General features: G+C 42.1%; 1 protein-coding gene across 8 annotated transcripts in view; it reads left to right on the plus strand.

Moving 5' to 3' along the window:
* LOC309696527 (ankyrin repeat and SAM domain-containing protein 1A) overlaps positions 1-18,689 on the plus strand; it is a 65,909-nt gene that overhangs the window by 36,459 nt on the left and 10,761 nt on the right. For 4 of the 8 annotated variants that reach the window (XM_082517791.1, XM_082517788.1, XM_082517795.1 and 1 more), the window contains 3 exons: positions 6,981-7,037; positions 8,494-8,563; positions 11,920-12,035. In XM_082517791.1, coding sequence (XP_082373917.1) covers positions 6,981-7,037; positions 8,494-8,563; positions 11,920-12,035 — 243 coding nt within the window. The remainder of the gene's footprint in view (positions 1-6,980; positions 7,038-8,493; positions 8,564-11,919; positions 12,036-18,689) is intronic. The other 4 variants (XM_082517790.1, XM_082517789.1, XM_082517793.1 and 1 more) reach the window with 4 other exon arrangements.

The following is an 18,689-nucleotide window of genomic DNA, read 5'->3' on the forward strand; positions in this document are numbered from 1 at the left end:
TGCCAACTTATGCCACCGATACAGTAATTACACCTTGGTGTGCTGCGATTCTGAAGTTTTTAAGAATCTCTCTTTTTTTTTTTCTTTTTTTTCTGTTCATGTGTGAGACTGCACACAAGCAATCTGGATTATGCGTCATTGTTGCAACCAGTGCAATTTATGTCCTCGTCATTAGATGCTGGTATGTGACTGTTGTCTGACAAAGTCATGCATACTTATTTGGCAGTGTTGTGCTACCATAAAGTGCCAGATGTCGTGTTGATGTTGCTGCAGTTTATTGCTCACGATTAGATCATGATAAAAAATATGGCACCAGCCCACAGAGGGGATACTGTAGTTCAAAACATCTTTGATGTGCATTTATGGAAGGAACAGACACAATATTGGCTCTATATGGAAATACTGCTGTCAACACTTTCATCTTTAGCTGCTTTGGGAAGGATAGCGGCTCGAGGCCTTGTACATGTGCTTTATCCAAGTTCAACAGGCTTTTCTATCATGAGAAAGATCACAGCTGCCTTCCACTATGGTAATATGACTCATTCTGGGATAACCTTGCTGTTGAGCTTTTATGTATGGGAGCACTCCAAAGAGGGTTTGTTCTTGAGCTATTTCAGCATTTGCAGGCATTACTTTAGTTTATAGTTTTGTCAAAGGCTGCCAAGGAAACACTCGTGGAAAATGACTGACCTTTGGTATTCGTCTGTGTGCAGCCGAGTGAATGCCTCGCCTCGATTCAAGTGTACTAGACCATGTTTTCTCAGCTTTAGCCAGTAGGAACTGTTCTGTAATATCCTGAACACTAAGTGAACACTTAACTGCTCTCTTATTCACAAGGGGTCACCACAGTGGATGGATCCACAGACTTTAAATTATTGACGCAATCCTCAAGGATTTGTGCCTCCTGCTACTCTTAAACTGGTGATCCTTCGTGTGTTAGGCAAATGTGTTAACCACCACACTATGGTAATGCACTGATTTGATCAAGTATTGTTAGTGTATTACTATGTGACTTTAACTCAGTATTGCATTCAGGTTTGTGTATTAAACACAATTCATATGAGTTTCGTCTGGGTAGTGTGTATATATGTGGCAGTTAAAATCTTTCATAAATTCAAGCAAGATGTTTACCAGCCGCAGCCAGACATGGCATGAAGAAAAGGTGTTGGGGTGGGTTGCAAAGTGGCTTGCAAATGTATAGCGACTAATAGACTACATTAGAGGGCTGCTATTTATGTATCTTAATCAGATGCAAGGCCTTCAGCTGAGCCATCAGGTGATTTCTGTGAGCATTATGGTCAGCTGATTGCAGCTGAGTTAGATTTTTGTGCCAGCCTCAGCTTGTCAATCTCACTAAATGTGGGTGTTTTCTAAAATTGGTGTGGTTCCAAAACCTCAGAAACCACATCTGCTACATAATATCTTGTAATTGGGTCACACCAGTCCCAGCATCACTAACTTTTAATAGTTTAAACCAGTTAAATGGTAACTAACCACTAAAGTTCAATTTAAAAGGATTATGATTTATTTAAAAAAGACTGGTTAGCAATATATAGGGGCCTATAGGGACTGGTTTGTTTCTTTGTTTGTTTTTACATAAGATGATTCCATAAACATTCACCAAAAGGGTCCCTTATCAAATGTACTAACTGTTTTAGTTTTAAAATCAACATGTCAATGCCCTCTGGTGGGCAAACTGTGCATTATTGTCTCTGATTGTATCATACCTGCCTGGCTGCCCAGTTCTTGCAATTTCTGGTTGCTGATTGGCCGACATATATGCACCACCAATTTATACCTGTCGTAACGTAGCATTACCATTTGGATCTAGTGGTATTTTTGTAATTCAGTCACAAACTATGACAAATACTAATGGAAATGTGCCATAGCCAAAAGTGTAATGATGACTATTTAAAAGTCAGACATCCAGAGGTTTTGCACATTGTCTTCCTTTTCCAGAATGTGGCGTAGTGGGTAATGAGCTCAATCAAGTATGTGCTTGGATCTTTTATTTCCCTTTAAAGTCTGGTCACTGGCAGGGCACTGTTCATTCTAATTATCTAGTTTAATGAACACCTCACCACCTCAGACTGCACCTGAGGGATGTGGCCCGTGAGAGAGTGACAGGATTAAGCCAGCTGTGACATTACTTGGCTATTGGAGCTTTCTGCTCTTCCTAGATATCCTCAGCAGCTCACAATAATCCTGGAGCTCCCGAGTCCTGTTGTATTCTCCCCGGTGCTTAGAGAAAGATGAAGTAAACAGACTAAACGTGGCCTAAGAGGAGGAGCCAAAACAAACTGCATTTCTTTGGCAGGAGAATAGATGGTGATATTGGTTCCAAACTGAAAAAATAGCTCTGGTCTGCTAAAAGGAGATGAACTTGAAGCAGTGCCCCCATTTCCTGTATGCGCCATGTAAGTGTATTTTACCAAGGGAACTGGGCAGCTTTGAGTTCATCTGAATGTCTGGAAGCTTTTTAAAAAATCATTTAGTTGGCTGCTGGCAGAGAGCTGCCCTCTGTTAATTTCATTCTTCTCTTGGGAATAAATTTTATTTACTCTCCAGTCATACAGCCAGACACGTAATAAAATTGCTTTAGGGCTCTACTACCTAGACGGTGGACCTTAAAAATATAGATATATATTTTTCTTTCTCTTTTGCTATCAGTGGTGCTACGGAATAAAATGTGTTCGTACTCCCTAATATTGCTAATATCAGCCTCTGATGGAGCTCACACATGCACAGGTTCCTTGTCAGCACATGTACTTCGATGTAGAAAGTTAAAATTTAAAATACAAGCCCCAAAAACCAAAAAAAAAATGAAAACAAATGATGCTTTGTAGAGTTAACCACTACCCTGCTTGCACAGTTTTCCATAACAATAACACCATGTTTTAGTACTTTTTGAAAGCATGCTGAATCTCATAGGAATTTTCAATTCGGTTGATCGTGACTAGATGTTTATTAGAGGCCTTGGTTGGCTGGTAAGCTTCTAAAAGCCTTTGAAAAATTCCAATTTTTGAGCCTTACTTAAAGTTAATGAACCCGGAACGCTTTTTTTCTTTTCACATGAATAGTGATTTAGATGGCGGTGAGTTCTCTGCTCAAACCAAAGCGCAAGAGCTCATTTTTTTTCCTCTCTCTCTCTTTTTCCTTTCAGGGAATAAGCCTGCGTCTGCTCGAAATAGAAATATTCACACCAGCGATTTAAAGTGCATAGCAAATGAGAGGAGTGCGTGGGAAATGCAGTAAAAGTTTCATTGGGCGTATCCTTGCCTACACTTTCTTACTGATGTTGGGAGTGCCCCCTGAAAATTGAAAACTCCCTTTTCTTTTCACTTTCTCTCTCTCGCTGCATTCTCTTCAGCCCTTGTCTCTCCATCGGCAGTGTTTGCTTACTCTTGCTTTCTCTGATGTGCTGTGGCAGCCATCTTGCCGGTCACGACTGGCTGCTCTGGAGCACTCTACAGAGCTGCGTGACAGCATTTGGGGTCCCTGGACATTACCAAACCCACCCCCAAGTGCATGGACACACCTCTTCTAAAAACATCTTTTTTTTTTTTTTCTTCCTTTTTAATCTGGTTTGTAAAATATTCTGGTTCTCACACCCTCTTCCCCTTCCTTTCAGTATCGTTCCTAGTCATCACCCCTCTTTCTCAACAAGACAAACCCTTGGATGCACTGCCTCGGGTTTCAAGACAAGGAGATTTGACTTGCATGAGGTCTTGGCCTATGCATCTCTCCTTTTAAGGCGCTCTCAGTGTGTGTGCATGTGTGTAAAGCGCATGCTAATGTGGGTTGGTGTTGGTCCTTGCAATCAGACTGAAGATGACAATCCAGGGGGGCACATTGTGTGAGCCAGCACTCTGAGCTCCACAGATGGAAGGAGAGATAAGGAGACGGCGAGCTTTAGACAGAGACAGGAGAGGGCCGCTATCCACTTCCACACTTCACTTTTTAACTTCGTTTTCGATTCGCACCTCACAGATCCAATAGCCACTATGAAACCAGCTTTTGTGAGTATTGATTCCCTTACAGGCAGCAGCTCTGCTAGAGGCTCATTAATCTTGTCTATATGCTATGACTGAACAGAATGAGAAAATAATGAATGCTTTTTAGCATTTCTGTGGATATTATATTTCTTTTAAAGCCTTTCCGATTGGTATTCACTGATTGAAGCTGGTTGCTTTATTGATAAAGAAATAAAAGGGAGACAAAGTGAGGCGCACACCCAGATTATCCTGCCCTTTCTTCAAAAACCTTGTCCTCTCTGATGTTTTTAAGCCATGCATCATTTTCTTTGCTCTCTTTTTCTTTTTAATCCATGTTCATGGGATCATTAAGGGTTTGGCTATGCGTTGGTTTTGTGTCCTCATTGTTTGCTAAGCAGTTTCATGTGTTTGACTGGCTGAGATCAAACCAAACTGTGGGTGTGTGTCAGAGCTCCAGTGCAGCCAGCGAGGTAAATCTATTCTCTGATCCCCACCAGGGGGAGAACACAGGAGAGCCACGGGGGGCTGACGCATGCAGCCACTGCTTGGTATAACTCTTATAATTATTTGCAAAGGAATGCCCTTCCTGTTTTAAGTTTAACTGGGAATATTTATGTGTAATGCGGAATGAGTGGTCAAGGTTTCCCAGAGGGGACGTTGTTCATAAAAACATAAGCATGACATTGGGCTATTTCAGGAGGATGTTCATGGGGCTGCTGACAGTGTTTTGTCCCACTGTGGCATTGAGGTCTTGGCACCTGCTACAAACAGGGTTGTGTTTGTGTTCCCCTTGATGCTTTTCACTAGTCCGTAGTTTTCGTCCAACCCTTGTTTTGGTGCCAGCTTGCCAATTTGAGGCTGGTGGTCTGGGCACACGATCTCTGCTGCAGCCTTTTGTTTCACCCTCTACACACTGCCAGGCGTCCTTTAGCTCTGCCGCCACCCTTTCTCTCGGCTTTAGTTGGGCATTGTTCAAGGCTGTTAATGAAAAGACAGTTTGTGTTTTCACATCCCGGTAGGACAGCGGACCCGTTATTCTGCTAAGTCACCTCAGGGCAGCAGGCCTACTGTGAGGAGCATGATAAATGGCTTCATGCGCCTTTAATCTCACCCTGACCATTTCGCAACACTGCTGGCTCTTCAGCTGTTGACCTCCACCTCCTGGGTGACTTCTGACCCCTCTCATTGTACCCCTGTGCTCACAGTGAGGCTCTCTAACAATGGATGCCTCTCCATTTCAGTTCTCTGCATTGATTGAATCCTGCAGCACAAAAACACACCCATCTCTCCTCTCCTCTATTAATTCTCATGACACTGAGCATCCTAGTTCCTGACCATGAAATTCAGAAGCCTCTTCTTGCTGTGAATGTGATTTACTTTGAGGAAATCACTGGCTGGCATCCTCTGATAAGGATATATTTACCCAGCTCCAACACACCTACCTTTCTGGATAGCTGCCTTGAACTCTCATTGGACCAGCTAACATTCCCTTTTCCATTATGCTGGATAAGTGAGGCCAATACAGCAGGACTGAACATCGATGTGCTTTTTTTGTTGTGATTTGTGTGTACGTTCATGTGTGTACATTTCTTTAAATAGGAAAAAAACGTCTGTGCTTTATCTTAAGTGACATTTTAAATGCATCCAGTTTATTTTGTTTATCCACAGTAGTGAGTATATTTTAAATTCTCCTTCAGTGTTTAAAAGTACAATGGCCTGTCTTATCTCCTGAATGGTGGCGTAAAAAACTTGGGCAGCTGAACTGTGTGTCAAAGATGCGATTGATGGGAGCATTATCCTCCCTCGAGTACAGACCTTGGCCACTTTAATGAGGCAAAGAGCACTGCCTTGTCTTCATTAACTCAGGTGCTGCTACTGCTTATGCATGTGTGTGACTTTACAGATTAGACCCCCAGTCGAGGCCAGCGCTCATCAGGGGCTTTCTAATTGCTTTTGTCCTGCCGAGGCCTAATAATCTAGTTTATTATGAGAGCAACATAAACCTGTCAAGATCAGTTTGATATCATAACTTAAGGAAAATAAGCAGCCATCCCTAGGTGAACAGAAACTCTAATGAAGATGTAGTTGGTTTGTGTTTTTCTCTTTTATTTCACCACTAGAAGAAAATCTAAGGAATCCAAGAAGCAACAGCAACTACATGCTGTTCATGTTAGAGCTATTCTTATTTTTTGGGGGGGGGGCATCTCTCCCCAGCATCATCCTTCTTTCCTAAAATGCTTCATACTAACTGAACCATCACCGTAGAAAAGTCTGAGCACACAATGTCTCACATGCTTTCAGTATGTGTGACATGCATCCAGAGACTCTCGTGTAAAGAGGAGGCAACTACTTTTGATCACTCATGTTTGCTCTTTGCTCAGCTAGAAGTTGTGTTCCCACTCCACCGTCAGCTTTCCTGTTTAACGACATAGAATGAACATGTGGACGGCAGTTATTTGTTGAGCTCGTGTGACTAATCTACCATCTGCCCAATATGCAGGACTCTAATCAAGAGTATGATGACTTCACACTGGGCAGATGGATATCAAAAATAATGCCATTCTCTAACCGTCCGTTGTCTCACACCTCTTCTTGCCAAAACTTTGGCATTTTCCCTCTGCCGTATTGAGGACTGATGGTGAACATGAATGTTGAGAATGTGGACATGAGGAAGGAATTGTACTTTACACTGAGGCTGAGTGTGTGATCCTGAGCTTTTGTGTTTATATTTCTTCACTTCCTATGACTACACTGATTATTCATAGATCCAGTCATAACAGATACATTTGTTATGCACTAAACGTGTACGCTTTTCCATCTGGAATGGTGTTTCTTTCAATTTAGAATTTTTAAAATCTCCTGTCAAGAGTGTTTTTTGTGTGAAACAGGATGATTATAATAACACTGCCAGAGGATAGTTGGCACAGTGTGGATACACACTTTGAATGGGAAGAAGGCGAAACAAAACGATGAATTCTCTCTCAGCAGACACCGGCGACTTCTGACTCCCCAAAACAAAGAAGATCTAATTCCTCCGACAGCGTAAGATGTCAATCTTCTGGTCCTTTTGGGTTTTGGCTCTGTCCTCTACTGGGGCATTCTTTGTAGAGGTAGATGGGATCCTTTGAGGCTTTAGGAACCCTTTTGGAATAACCTTAACTCAGATTATTCATTTCTTTTTCTAAGTCCAGAAGCTTCAGTTTGTGACTGGGTTACCAGTCTGGCAGCAGCATACTAAAATAGATGCATCATTGTTCAACGTTAATATCTTTCTCTGCCCTTCTGACATTAATCTTCTAATTATGCACTATTTCACTGCTGAACATCCACCTGCTGATCGATGATGAAAAAAAACTGCTACTTTGGTTTTCCAGTGTCGCTTTATTATCTCATATATAATTATGCTAATGGGGTCATCAAATATGTCTGGGGGCTTTTTAAGGAGCGAGGACATTCAAATTCGGATAAAACTTCTCCAGCTGTAGTTTTATCTGTTCACTCTAGTTTATACAACATGGCCTCATACTCAAAGTAGTCAGAGTACCTGACAGGTGTGACAGCAGCACAGTCAGTCTCTCCGTTTGCATTGAATTCACTCCCAGTGTCCATGCATATTCAGCTGTGGGCCACTTTAAAGGGAACCACGATTCTGTGCTGTGGCAGATGTAATATTGCAGTTTCATGTCCCACTGCTGCTTCGCTTATGAATACATTTCTATGAAATGACAGTATTGTGTTTTTACAAGTCCATGAGCGGCATGTGCATGTGATGTGTGTATGTGCGTGACTTACTGTGATTGGAAACCAACTGCTGGTGATGTTCACATGCATTATGTCATGATGCATGAAATTACTGCAAGAAACGTCAGGTTTCTGGGCATCGTTTCAGCTGTAGCTTCTCACTCTCAGTCTTGCTGGGTTTCGAACCCTTTTTGTGTTTTGTCTACGACGCTTCAGTCGTCTTGAAACATTTGTTACAAGCATTGGTTTAAGCATCAAGACACAGTTAAACCTGCTCCAAAACTCTCTTCACTGAGAGCTTTATAAGTACATGGGAAGCTTAAACTACCAGACTTTGTTCTGTATTATTTTTCCAGACTTGTGCACGTTCTCTTTTAACTTTCTCTTTTAACGGTAAGACCGGCATGCCAGTATAAAGCAGCATTTTTGTGCCTGTTGTCCCCTACGTGCAGTCAAGCCCTGGTTACTCATTTAATGTGGGACAATAGCAATGATTGTTTTAATGTGACCATAAATAGGATATAAAGGCACTCAACCGTCTCGGTCCTCAAGCTGTCCTTTAACATGTCTTTGCAAAATCACTGCAACCTAATTTTCTTCTTGCTGACGTACTCATCATTTGCTCTCACAGGGACAGTGTATTATTGCTTTAGGGGCTTTTCTCTGTATTTTTGCTGGTGAAAGGTGGTGGCCAAACTCTGATCACTCTTCCAAGCCCTTACATTTTGTTTTCTCCCCCCTCTGTTCCTGTCTTCAGATCGAGAAGATGATGACTATGATTGGTGCAGGCATTGATTTTTCCAGAGATCAGCAATACGCTACACCAGGTAGAGTATGAATACTAATATTGTTGCTTTTTCAAGCAAGTTAAAATGACTTAATTTATTTGTGAATTTGACACTTGTCAAGGAAACCTGAAGGAAAACAGGAAGAAATGAGTAGTTTTCCATTAGCTACTCATCTGTTTAATAAATGTGAGCAAAAGCACCTTGTATTAATTCATTATTTATCTTTTTGTGGGTGTGGATGTTAATGAAACGGCTGCCTTTATTGCCAAATAGTGGGCTTTGAGTGCTTGGAATTTGATTTATACTATAGTTATATTTATTAGATCCTCACCCTGAACCTTAAAAATATATTAAACAAGTGCATGGCAGTGATAGTAGAGTGGAGAGCTCTAAATACAGATTAGCGGGCGATCGTGGCTCAAGAGTTGGGAGGTCGCCTTGTAATTGGAAGGTTGCTGGTTCGAGCCCTGGCTTGGACAGTCTTGGTCATTGTGTCCTTGGGCAAGACACTTCACCCAATGCCTACTGGTGGTGGTCAGAGGTCCGGTGGCGCCAGTGTCCGGCAGCCTCGCCTCTGTCAGTGCGCCCCAGGGTGGCTGTGGCTACAATGTAGCTTGCCATCACCAGTGTGTGAATAAGATAACCTTTATTAGTCCCAATGTGTGCGTGAATGGGTGGATGACTGGATATGTAAAGCGCTTTGGGGTCCTTAGGGACGCTATACAAATACAGGCCATTTTAGTTACAAATGGAGGTTTGGGTACAAAAATACTATTTTAGAAATTACAGGTTTGTTTTTTATAGAACAAATGACAAAGAAAAGAGTCTAAAACGTTTCTTTTAGAAGGCGTGTGTCATCCTCCACTGAGATTTGACCCCTTGGTTTGTTTTGCGTCTCTGTTTTTCTGAGGCAGTAATTCAAGCTGTGGTGTCTGACATGAGCCAAGTACTAAATCTGCATCATAACGTACCAGGATCTTTATTTTTAAAACCAAAGTGCCTGAGAGAGAACCTGTATTACAAGCAGTGTAAGGACTGTAACCTGCTCTGCTGTTATTCTGCTTTTCAAAGCCTGTCATTAAGGTTTGATGGATGGCGTCCAAGGATTGTAGCAGCAACCCGAGCAATCAAATCTTTCCCTTCAGCTCTCCCTGTTGACATTCTTCAACATCCACTGTCAGTCACCGCCGTGCCTGAGCAATCTTTTTAATATATTTAAACAAAGCAGCACATCCTCTTTTCCTTCGCCAAACTCCATCGTCTTATTCTAGCCCTGTGGTTTGCTGTGCCCTGCGCTGGATTGAGCTGTTTAAATATTAACCACTTCTGTACGTATGTCAGGGGGTGAGCTCATTGTGCTTTGGAGGAAGCAGACTTTGTAGAAAGCTGACACTGCTGCAGTAAAGTAGTTAGCATCCCATCACAGGCACTTGGTGTGAAGTTTCCATGAGTCTGATTCCACTTCCATGCGTGTGTGAGCCTTAACCTTGTAGCTACCACGCTCACAGCTCCAGCTCAGTGGAGCAGACCATCGGGGGACTCGGTCAAGAGGAGGCTCTCTGTTTGATGTGATAAACCGCATCACTTTTTTCCCTCCCTCTACTCCTTCATTTGGTCCGGTGCTCGGCGGTGACGTGCCGAGTTGATTGGCTCTGTGCCTCCAGTCTGTATCTTCACTGATTTACCTTTAGAAAGAGAATGTGTAAAAACAATGGACTGAGGTATAGATGCTGCAGGAACTTGAGAGCAAATTAGGGGTGGGTGGGAGGGGGGTTGTAGCTGAAATGGTAGCTAGCTCTGATAAAGAGCAGCCACCTGCAGTGTTACAGAGGGAGAGAGAGGGAGTGGGGAAGTGTATGCATTGAAGGGGGGGTAGAGAGAGAGAGAGAGAGAGGAAGGGAGGAGAGAGGAATTGCAGGCAGCAGAATTGTGATCAGTCAGGACAATAGGAGGATGTAACTTCTGCAGGACTAGGTTATCTGCTCTTTAGCTAGGAGCAGCTAAAAAAATGTTTCTTTTAGACCTCGTCTGTTGCCGGACCGCATCTCTCAGATAATCTTAGCGCTCTCTTGTCTGCAGAGGAGTTAATCCTGGGAGTGAGCTATCACTGAAAGTGCTTTTTGAAGGAGCTGATCGGATTCTTGACTGGATTTTTTTTTTTTTTTCTTTCTTTTCTCCTTGACAAATTTTCAAGCTTATGAGATGTCTGAACGGAACTTTTGACATGGGACCCTCATCTGGAACGTGACTGTTTATGCAGCAGGTTTAAATGATAAGACAGCCGACAAGCAGAAAGGGAAACTTTCAAATCTGTGTTTTATAAAGAAATGTTATGTTTTCGAATTTAACGCTGTTTACTTTTCTAAGCTGCCAGATTTCACAAGGTAGAAAACGATTGACTCTGTTAGCCTCTGTGTTTGAGGGGTAGTTAATATATTGGGAGGTAACTACCTGTGCAGTGATTGGTTTCTAGTGTGGAGTGTGTATTTGCTTTGAAAGAGAGTTAAAGAATTCCAGTAACATGTTCACTGGAGGAGAGGCACCAATCTGTCTTTGTATAGGTTAGACTGCTGACAGCTGTCACTATAGTGTTGCTCTGTTATCAATCTCCGTTCATTGCAGTCATGTCACAGGTTTCCTTTAGTCCCTCTGCGTTTTTTTTCTTGTCCTGCTGCTTCCGATGTGGACAGTGGCACATCACAGGTAGATTCCTGTTTGGATTGTCCGTGGGGGATTATATGTTAAACAGGTGGGATATGTGAGTCTGGGATCCAATTATTTACCAAATACCTGTCTTGGCTACAAGTCTGGATCACTTACACTTGGCTGCAACAAATGTACTACCCTGGAAGAACTTAAACTAAAGTTATACGCTCCAACCTGAGTGTTATTGTAAAGTTAAAGTGTAATTAAAACAGCCCTAATTTTTTTTTTTTTCTTTTTGGGCAGAAAAAGGTACCTCCTGAAATGGGACACTGACTTTTTTTCATAATCAGATATGAAATATTTAGTCATATTTGTGAGTTAGGTGAGGCACCGCGCTGTGTGCTAAACAGAAATGTATTTCAGCATTCTCCTGGCTCACTATCATAGCAAAAATATATTCTTTATTTTTTAGATATTATCCATTTTTTTGTGGATTTATCCCTTTTATCTTACCTTCACCCCCGACTCGGGGGTAGTTTAATCTATTTCGAGTGACTGTTGTTCAGCCCCCGCTGTCCTGCGGGAGCTGACGCCTTGTTCACAGAGGACACTGTCTCCCTCACGTTCCTGCTGCTGGTGCGCTCGGCTCTGCTGGCCGAGAATGATGTGGCAATGCCACGTCTCGTCCTCGGAGTGCCGCTGCTACCGGCTGAAAGGTTTCTCACTCCTGAAGCGCTTTCCCCTGTCAGCAGGTGCTGCAGGCCGACTGCTGGACCAGCCCGTGGGAGACTGGCTGGAGCATGTGGGTCTGCCGCAGTACGAGAGCAAACTACTCCTGAATGGATTCGACGACCTTCACTACATGGTGAGTGCCTCACTTACTTCATTTTCATTACTGTCTTTGGTTCATATTTAATTCTCTCGCCTGTTTAGCCGTTTATTTTCAGTTTTTAAGTCTTTGAAGACTTTTTTTTTACCTTTTCCCTGTACTCTAAAGTATCATATTTGCATCATAGGTATTTGCATTATTTAGTGCTTGGCTTAACTCAGTGTTTCAACTTTTCCATCTGTTCTGGTGACTCCACCTTTCAACTTAGCCGATGCAGTCTGAGCTCAGCTCCTGTCAGATAGTTTGTTTGATACTGTTACCTCTGGTTTAGTGTTGAATCAAGGCTGTCCTGGATCCTCACACTCTCAGACGGTTTGTCTCTGGCCTGGGAGGCGATTGTCGTGGCTTCTCGTTAACAGTCAGAGAGCCGGCTGCCAACAAAGCAGCTGATGCCCGACCAGAAGGGAGAAGAATCTTGATGAGTAATGGGGTGCTATTGCCAATCTGACAAGTTTATAGAGCCCAAAGTGTGCGATGCCTCTCTGAGTTGGCTCAGTTGCTTTTCTCAGTCCTGAAGTCTGATGAAGGGGCACAGCTGGCAGTCTGAACCGGTGGGAAAGTTGAGAGATAAGCATCCTATTTGTCAAGATAAGAACTCACATTTCTATCAGACTTATGAAAATCTGTTGTCCACAGTGTGTTTTATTTGTTACAGTGAAGGTTTTTATGTTTTTCAAACACTACTGTAGATTCACACATGAGTTATAAATGTACTCAAGATTCCCTCCATGTGGACTTACTACTTACCACAAAGTAAATGAAGCCAGATCCAGAGTGCTGCGTATAAACAGGAACACAGCAGCAACAACAAAACAGAACAAGTTCTCTTAGCGACTACAAAAATAATTCATAAATCCCTGTGTTGGGTGCAAATTAAACTTTTCATTTCGGCTGAAAGAAAGGGTCTCGGGCACTTTTAATTTGAATTTGAATGAACTGTGCCTCAGATGAGTGCGACTATGAGAAGCTGACAAAGACTCCAAAGAATATGGTCTCTTAGACACTCAGCGTATTGTACGTAAGCATAACAGCTGTTTCCTTGTGCGAATCAGAAGATATACACCTCTGTTTGTAAGCTCCACAACACATGACAGCAGATGTAAACAGACGTACACGTTTCAACTTATAAGACCCTGAGATTATGTGATATAGCAGCAATATTAAAACCAGTACAGACATTTAAAGTTCAAAAACTACAAAACAAAACATCGATCTCTCTGAGGGAAACATTTACTACAATTTTTTAAAAAAAACAAAAAAAAAACATGAAGTGATGGGATAAAAATTAATGAATATATTTCTTTCTTTTCACACTTTTTTTTTCTTTGAGATTATCAAACCTTTTAAACAATTTTTATAAATAAACTTGAACTTTAAATTCTAAATCATTAACCTTGAGCTTTGCAAAACTGGATATAATAAAGACGATATATAGGCAACTTCATTTGGTATGCTAATGATGTATACTAATCTGGTGTTCAATCTAATTGGGTTTGTAGTAACGCGATGCATTTAGGCATGCAGACACTGTCAGGATGACCTTCTGAAGTTTGAATGGAGCGTCAGGATGGAAAAGAACAGTGATTTAAATGGCTGTTGGTGTCAGACAGCCTGGACTGAGGATTTTCCTACAAAATGATTTCTAGGGTTTTACAAAGAATGATCTGATAATGTGAAAATATCCACATCTCTGGGTGAAAATGTCTTGTTCATGCCTCGAGCTCACTGGAAGGCAACTTGGAAGTAACTCCAGTAACCACTTGTTACAACCAATGTATGCAGAAGAGCATCTCTGAACTGCAGAAGACCACACAAGGTGCCACTACTGTCAGCTAAAGACCGCAAACTGAAGCAATGATTAACACAACCTGACCAGAATTAGACAATAGAAAACTAGAAGATCACTGTCTGGTCTGACGCCAGATAAAGGTCATCACTGATTGTCAGTATTTGTATATTTATTTCTTTACCTCTGCATGTAAGGCTTGTTAATTAGACTTAAATATTATAAATATAATGTTTCTTTGGTTTATTAAGCTTCAGTTGTTTAATAAATAAAATGTGTGGTTGCTATCAAACTATATCTGTCTAATTTCAGTGCACTCTGATTCTCCCATAAACAACCTTTTACTCTACTTTACATAACCCGAGAATAGAGAATTCATCCACTTATCAGCCTCTCCGCTTGGAGAAAGCGTGATCCACACCCATGTTTAAGTACGTGTTGAAGCCTCTGAAGTTTCTCTCGGGGTTTAATCTTCCTACTGTCTTTTAGGCTTTCACACTCCTTTTTCTCAGGCTTGAGTCGTCTTTTTATTCCAAAGCGGCAAGCTGGCAACATTTCTATCTTTAAACATGGCTTACTAACCACCTGGCTTCCTAAAGTCGCTGCAGGGTTTAGAGAAAAAGCTGTTACCTCTGAACAAAACAACGTGTCCCTCCCACAGCAAATGTTGACCTTTTTTTTTTTTTTTTTTTTTTTTTTTTAATGAATCACAATTTAGTCTCAATTGGAAATTAGAATTACCCTCTGAGTCACCTTTGCTTTGCTAAACTTTTATAATTGCGTTTAATCTATGCATTAGTGAATAGAGCAGAAACGAGCCATATTTCGTTCTTGGCTGAGTTGCCAGTACTGTGTACAGATATGCCTGTCAGCCAATCCACTTTTATCTTCAAGAGACGGATCACCTTCTGTGTTCGACTTTCAAAACAACAATCTAAAAACACTTCAGACTCAGAAATAGATGCAGAGTCATGATGTTACTCTTATGCATTTCCTATGAGCTGCTAAAAGACGGGCAAGATGCCAGTATTTTAATTGAAATGTTCACACTTCATCATCAAATTTTAAACAATGGTAAGAAAATGGTCCTTCTCTGAGTTAGGTTGTTAGACATACTATTTATTTTTCCAAGTATGCTTATGTAGCAGCGAGATCACTAATTAAACAGTGTTAACTCTGCCACTCGGCCAACTGTGATGTGTGTCTCCCCTGCAGGCACGCTCTAGAAGCAGATCAATAACAGCAGTGAATGTATTGTGTTCAAGCAGCGTTGCAGAGACGAGCCTTTTTCTGAAACCAATTAGATGCTTTTTATCGACTCGTGGAGCAAATGTCCCGATGAAACAAGCGCTGCGCAATCATGCTGTTCTCCACCGCTTGTTGGTGCTGACAAGTAAAGCCTGTTGAAATGAAATGTCTCTTTTTCTCTGTGTTAGACTTCTACGCTGTGACACAGTCGGCAAGTTCGTTTGTATTCAAAGCGACTGAGACTGACGGTCTTCTGGCGAGGGCGTCTGGATCTGACTTTTATGCGGTCAGCTGAGGGAGAACAAATTTACTTTGAGTTTCAAATCAGTGGAGGTGGCTGAGGATTTATAAGGAGAAAGACTTTTTTGTTTGTTTGGTTTGTTTTTTTTGTTGTTTTTTTTGTTTTTTTTGTTTTTAGAAAGAGTTGGTCAGATCTAAAAGTTGCACCAAGGTTAGGCAAACCTTTTCTACTTCTGAGCTGCATTCATGTAATCTAAATTCATGATGTTTTCGTGACCCCCAACCCCCCTTTTTCTGCCTTTTAATAAATGCAAAGGGCTCATGCTGCAGCGAGGGACCAAACCCTGCGGAAAAATCCAGTAATGGCTTCCTGCATCCGAAGCTAAAGGACTGGGAATGGATTGATTGATTTCTTTTTTTTTTTTTGGGCTTAGATTTGTTTGTTAATTTGAAAGAAACATTTTTTTTAATGTTCTGTCATCGTTTCATTTGCACTTTTCTTTTGAGGTCTGAGTGGTCTCATGGCAGCCAGTTTAGGAGGACAAACTGAGTCTTAGTGCTGTTAGGTAGCTGTCCTTTAGAGGGTCAGAATGAGTGATCCGTGCCCCTGAGCACCCAGCCTGAATTCAGAGTGCTTTTAAACCAGGGAGGCCACTGTGGCTGTTCTCTGGATAGGCCGAGGAGGAACAGAGCAGCATTTTAATGAGAGGACGGAGTAAAGCAGAGCTGGACAAGCTGCACAGGCACAAAACAGGCCCAGCTTACACTGCTGTAAATGTATTCTGTTTGCCAATGTTGTGCTGATATTAGCGTTCTCTCTACTAATGTACTCCTTGAAACCTGCCAACCCTGTGGAAGCACATTAGCCAGAAATTTCCCCACAGAGTTGTCACCACCACATCATGCTGTTTGTGTTTTCAGACTCTTTGAATGAGGATAAATGGCTTATCCAGATATAGCAGAGGTGAATGTAACACTTTACATGAAAGGAAATGAGAATTTTTATTAAACCAGGTGTGAACAAACATTCTTCACCTAACAGGTGTTCAGTTCACTCCAGTTTGGTTTGGTTTAGTGAGGTGTGTCCAGAAGCAAAATGTTGATTAGTGTTCAAAGTTATTTGCTTTATCAGTCAGGTTGTCATTCAACCATCAAGCCATTAATCATGGGACTGAACTGGGAGTCATTTATTTATGTCTAAGCTTACCCAGGTTAACTTCAACATGAAATCAAATTATCCAAGGACAAAAAAGATTGAAAGAAATGAACAAAAGAGCCCTGTGTCAGCTTGGCGACTTGTCCAGGGTGTACCCAGGGTCTCGCTGTATGATGGCTGGGATGGACTCCAGCACCCACACAATGCTGATGTTTCCTTGGCTTGCCTCAGTGATAGATGTCATAAAACAAATATTAAAGTCTGTAAAGCCCAATAAACGGGATGATTTCGAAGTGATGAGATAACATTTCTGCACATCTGCCAGAATTGGCAGAAGACACATGAGAAAATCAGAGTGGTAGGAAAATGAATAAATCAGGAAATGGGCAAAGAGTGTAAACCCAGTCTGTTACAGCTGTATTCCCCCGCATAGAGACATTTATCAGTTAATCTCCAGTGGGACAGTAATGCAATGATCCATGCGCTTTGAAGCATTATCATCCATTCAGCCCCACAAACCATATCAGTCCTCAGCTAGAGAGGCAGCAATCAGCATGTTGCTGCTCAGAGATAATGGGCTTTCAGTTGTCAGTTTCGTGTGAGGCAGTGTGAAGGCAAAAGAGATGATACATAATGTCCTGTGCTCAGTGTGGGCTGAAGCCAAGATCATAGTGAGTTCTGATCAATAAACTCACTCGGAGCATTCAGGTACTCATATTTCTGCTTTCCGTCTTCCTTCTCCGGATTTCCATCGACAGGCTGGATCGCAGCCTATTAGAAATTTCAGCATGAACAGGATGGCAGTGTAGAAGTTTATGTCAGTGTCTTAGCTGAATTGTGATTAGCATTGTGATTCCACAGGCAGCATTACAAAGATTGCTCTGCAGCATTTACTCTAACAGACGCACTCCTCCCCGCTCATCATGCTCTCCGCCCCTTGTTTGCATCAACGGCATCTGCATGAAAAACAGGCTGTCAAGTTTGACCTACAGACAGCATCTCTGCTATGCCATTAGTGGTGTGTGTATGTGTGCATGTGCACAGCGGTGAGCACCACAGGATTAACTTTAGGTTCATATTGAAGAGTCAGCCCTGAGGCGACGCCTTCTCTGGACCGTAGTGATACTGGCAGATGAGAGTTGGCTGCTGACTCCCCTGCAGAAGCACTACAGCTAGCATTCATGGTTTATATCCAACAGGCAGGACTTGTGACCCTTACCCACTTCTTATTGGTCAATCTGAGCATGGTTAAAAGTCAGTTTAATTCAGTTTAACAGACGGCAATTCCTTCAACCTCTGCTAACTGGCTAGTCCCAGCCCTTGCCATCCTGTGGTTTTGACTACCAGTTCAATTGCTGGGTGGTTGTTGTTTTGGTCCTATCAGTTATTCAGCTGCTTCTTGGAGATATTCACGTTCTATTCCACCCTCCTGCAGTTGAAGACAGTAGTCTTTCTTCTCCTCTGCAAATGCTGAGACCTGAAAAGACTACTGTAACCAGGGTCTAACAGTGGGTAGGGAAATTGTTAATAAACAAGACCCACAATCAGCTGTAATCTTGGAGTTCTTTCATTCACCTCAGAGGCAGCTGATTATGTTGCTCAGTAAAGCTGCAACATTAAGTGTGAAAACCCCAGAAGCTTTATTATGAATCTGTTATCGTTTTAATCTAAATCTGTGGGAAACACTGTTTACTGTCTTGTGACTGTCTTATTTGGTCTGTTGTACCATAAAATTGTTTAATATGGAACTAAAATAAATGAATAAATGATGTTCGGTGTTCATATAAAGGCTTTCCTTTTACGTGTCAAGGTGTTTTGATTTCCCCCGCGGCTGTTGTCAGCTATCGATGCGCCTCCATCTCATAACGCTGCCCACTCTGCAACTCAGACATTGATTCATCCCTCCCTTCTCCATTATCTGTTTGTTGCCACTCAGTCTCCAAAGGTGATATCGTGTGTAACCAAAGACTGGTTTGAACATCAATCACCACATTCCTGTCAGTACCCCCCCCCCCCCCCCCCCCCGCACGCGCGCGCGCGCACGCACACACACACACACACACACACACACACACACACACACACACACACACACACACTTAAGTCTCATTTAAGGGGTTATCGATGTGGCTCCTCTGGTGATAGTCACTAAGTTGAGTTCTAGGGAGGCTCTCAGTCAGGAGTAATTCACCTTTTTATG

Source organism: Aulonocara stuartgranti (genome assembly GCF_965226115.1).
Source record: "Aulonocara stuartgranti genome assembly, chromosome: 20".
NCBI lineage: Eukaryota > Metazoa > Chordata > Actinopteri > Cichliformes > Cichlidae > Aulonocara > Aulonocara stuartgranti.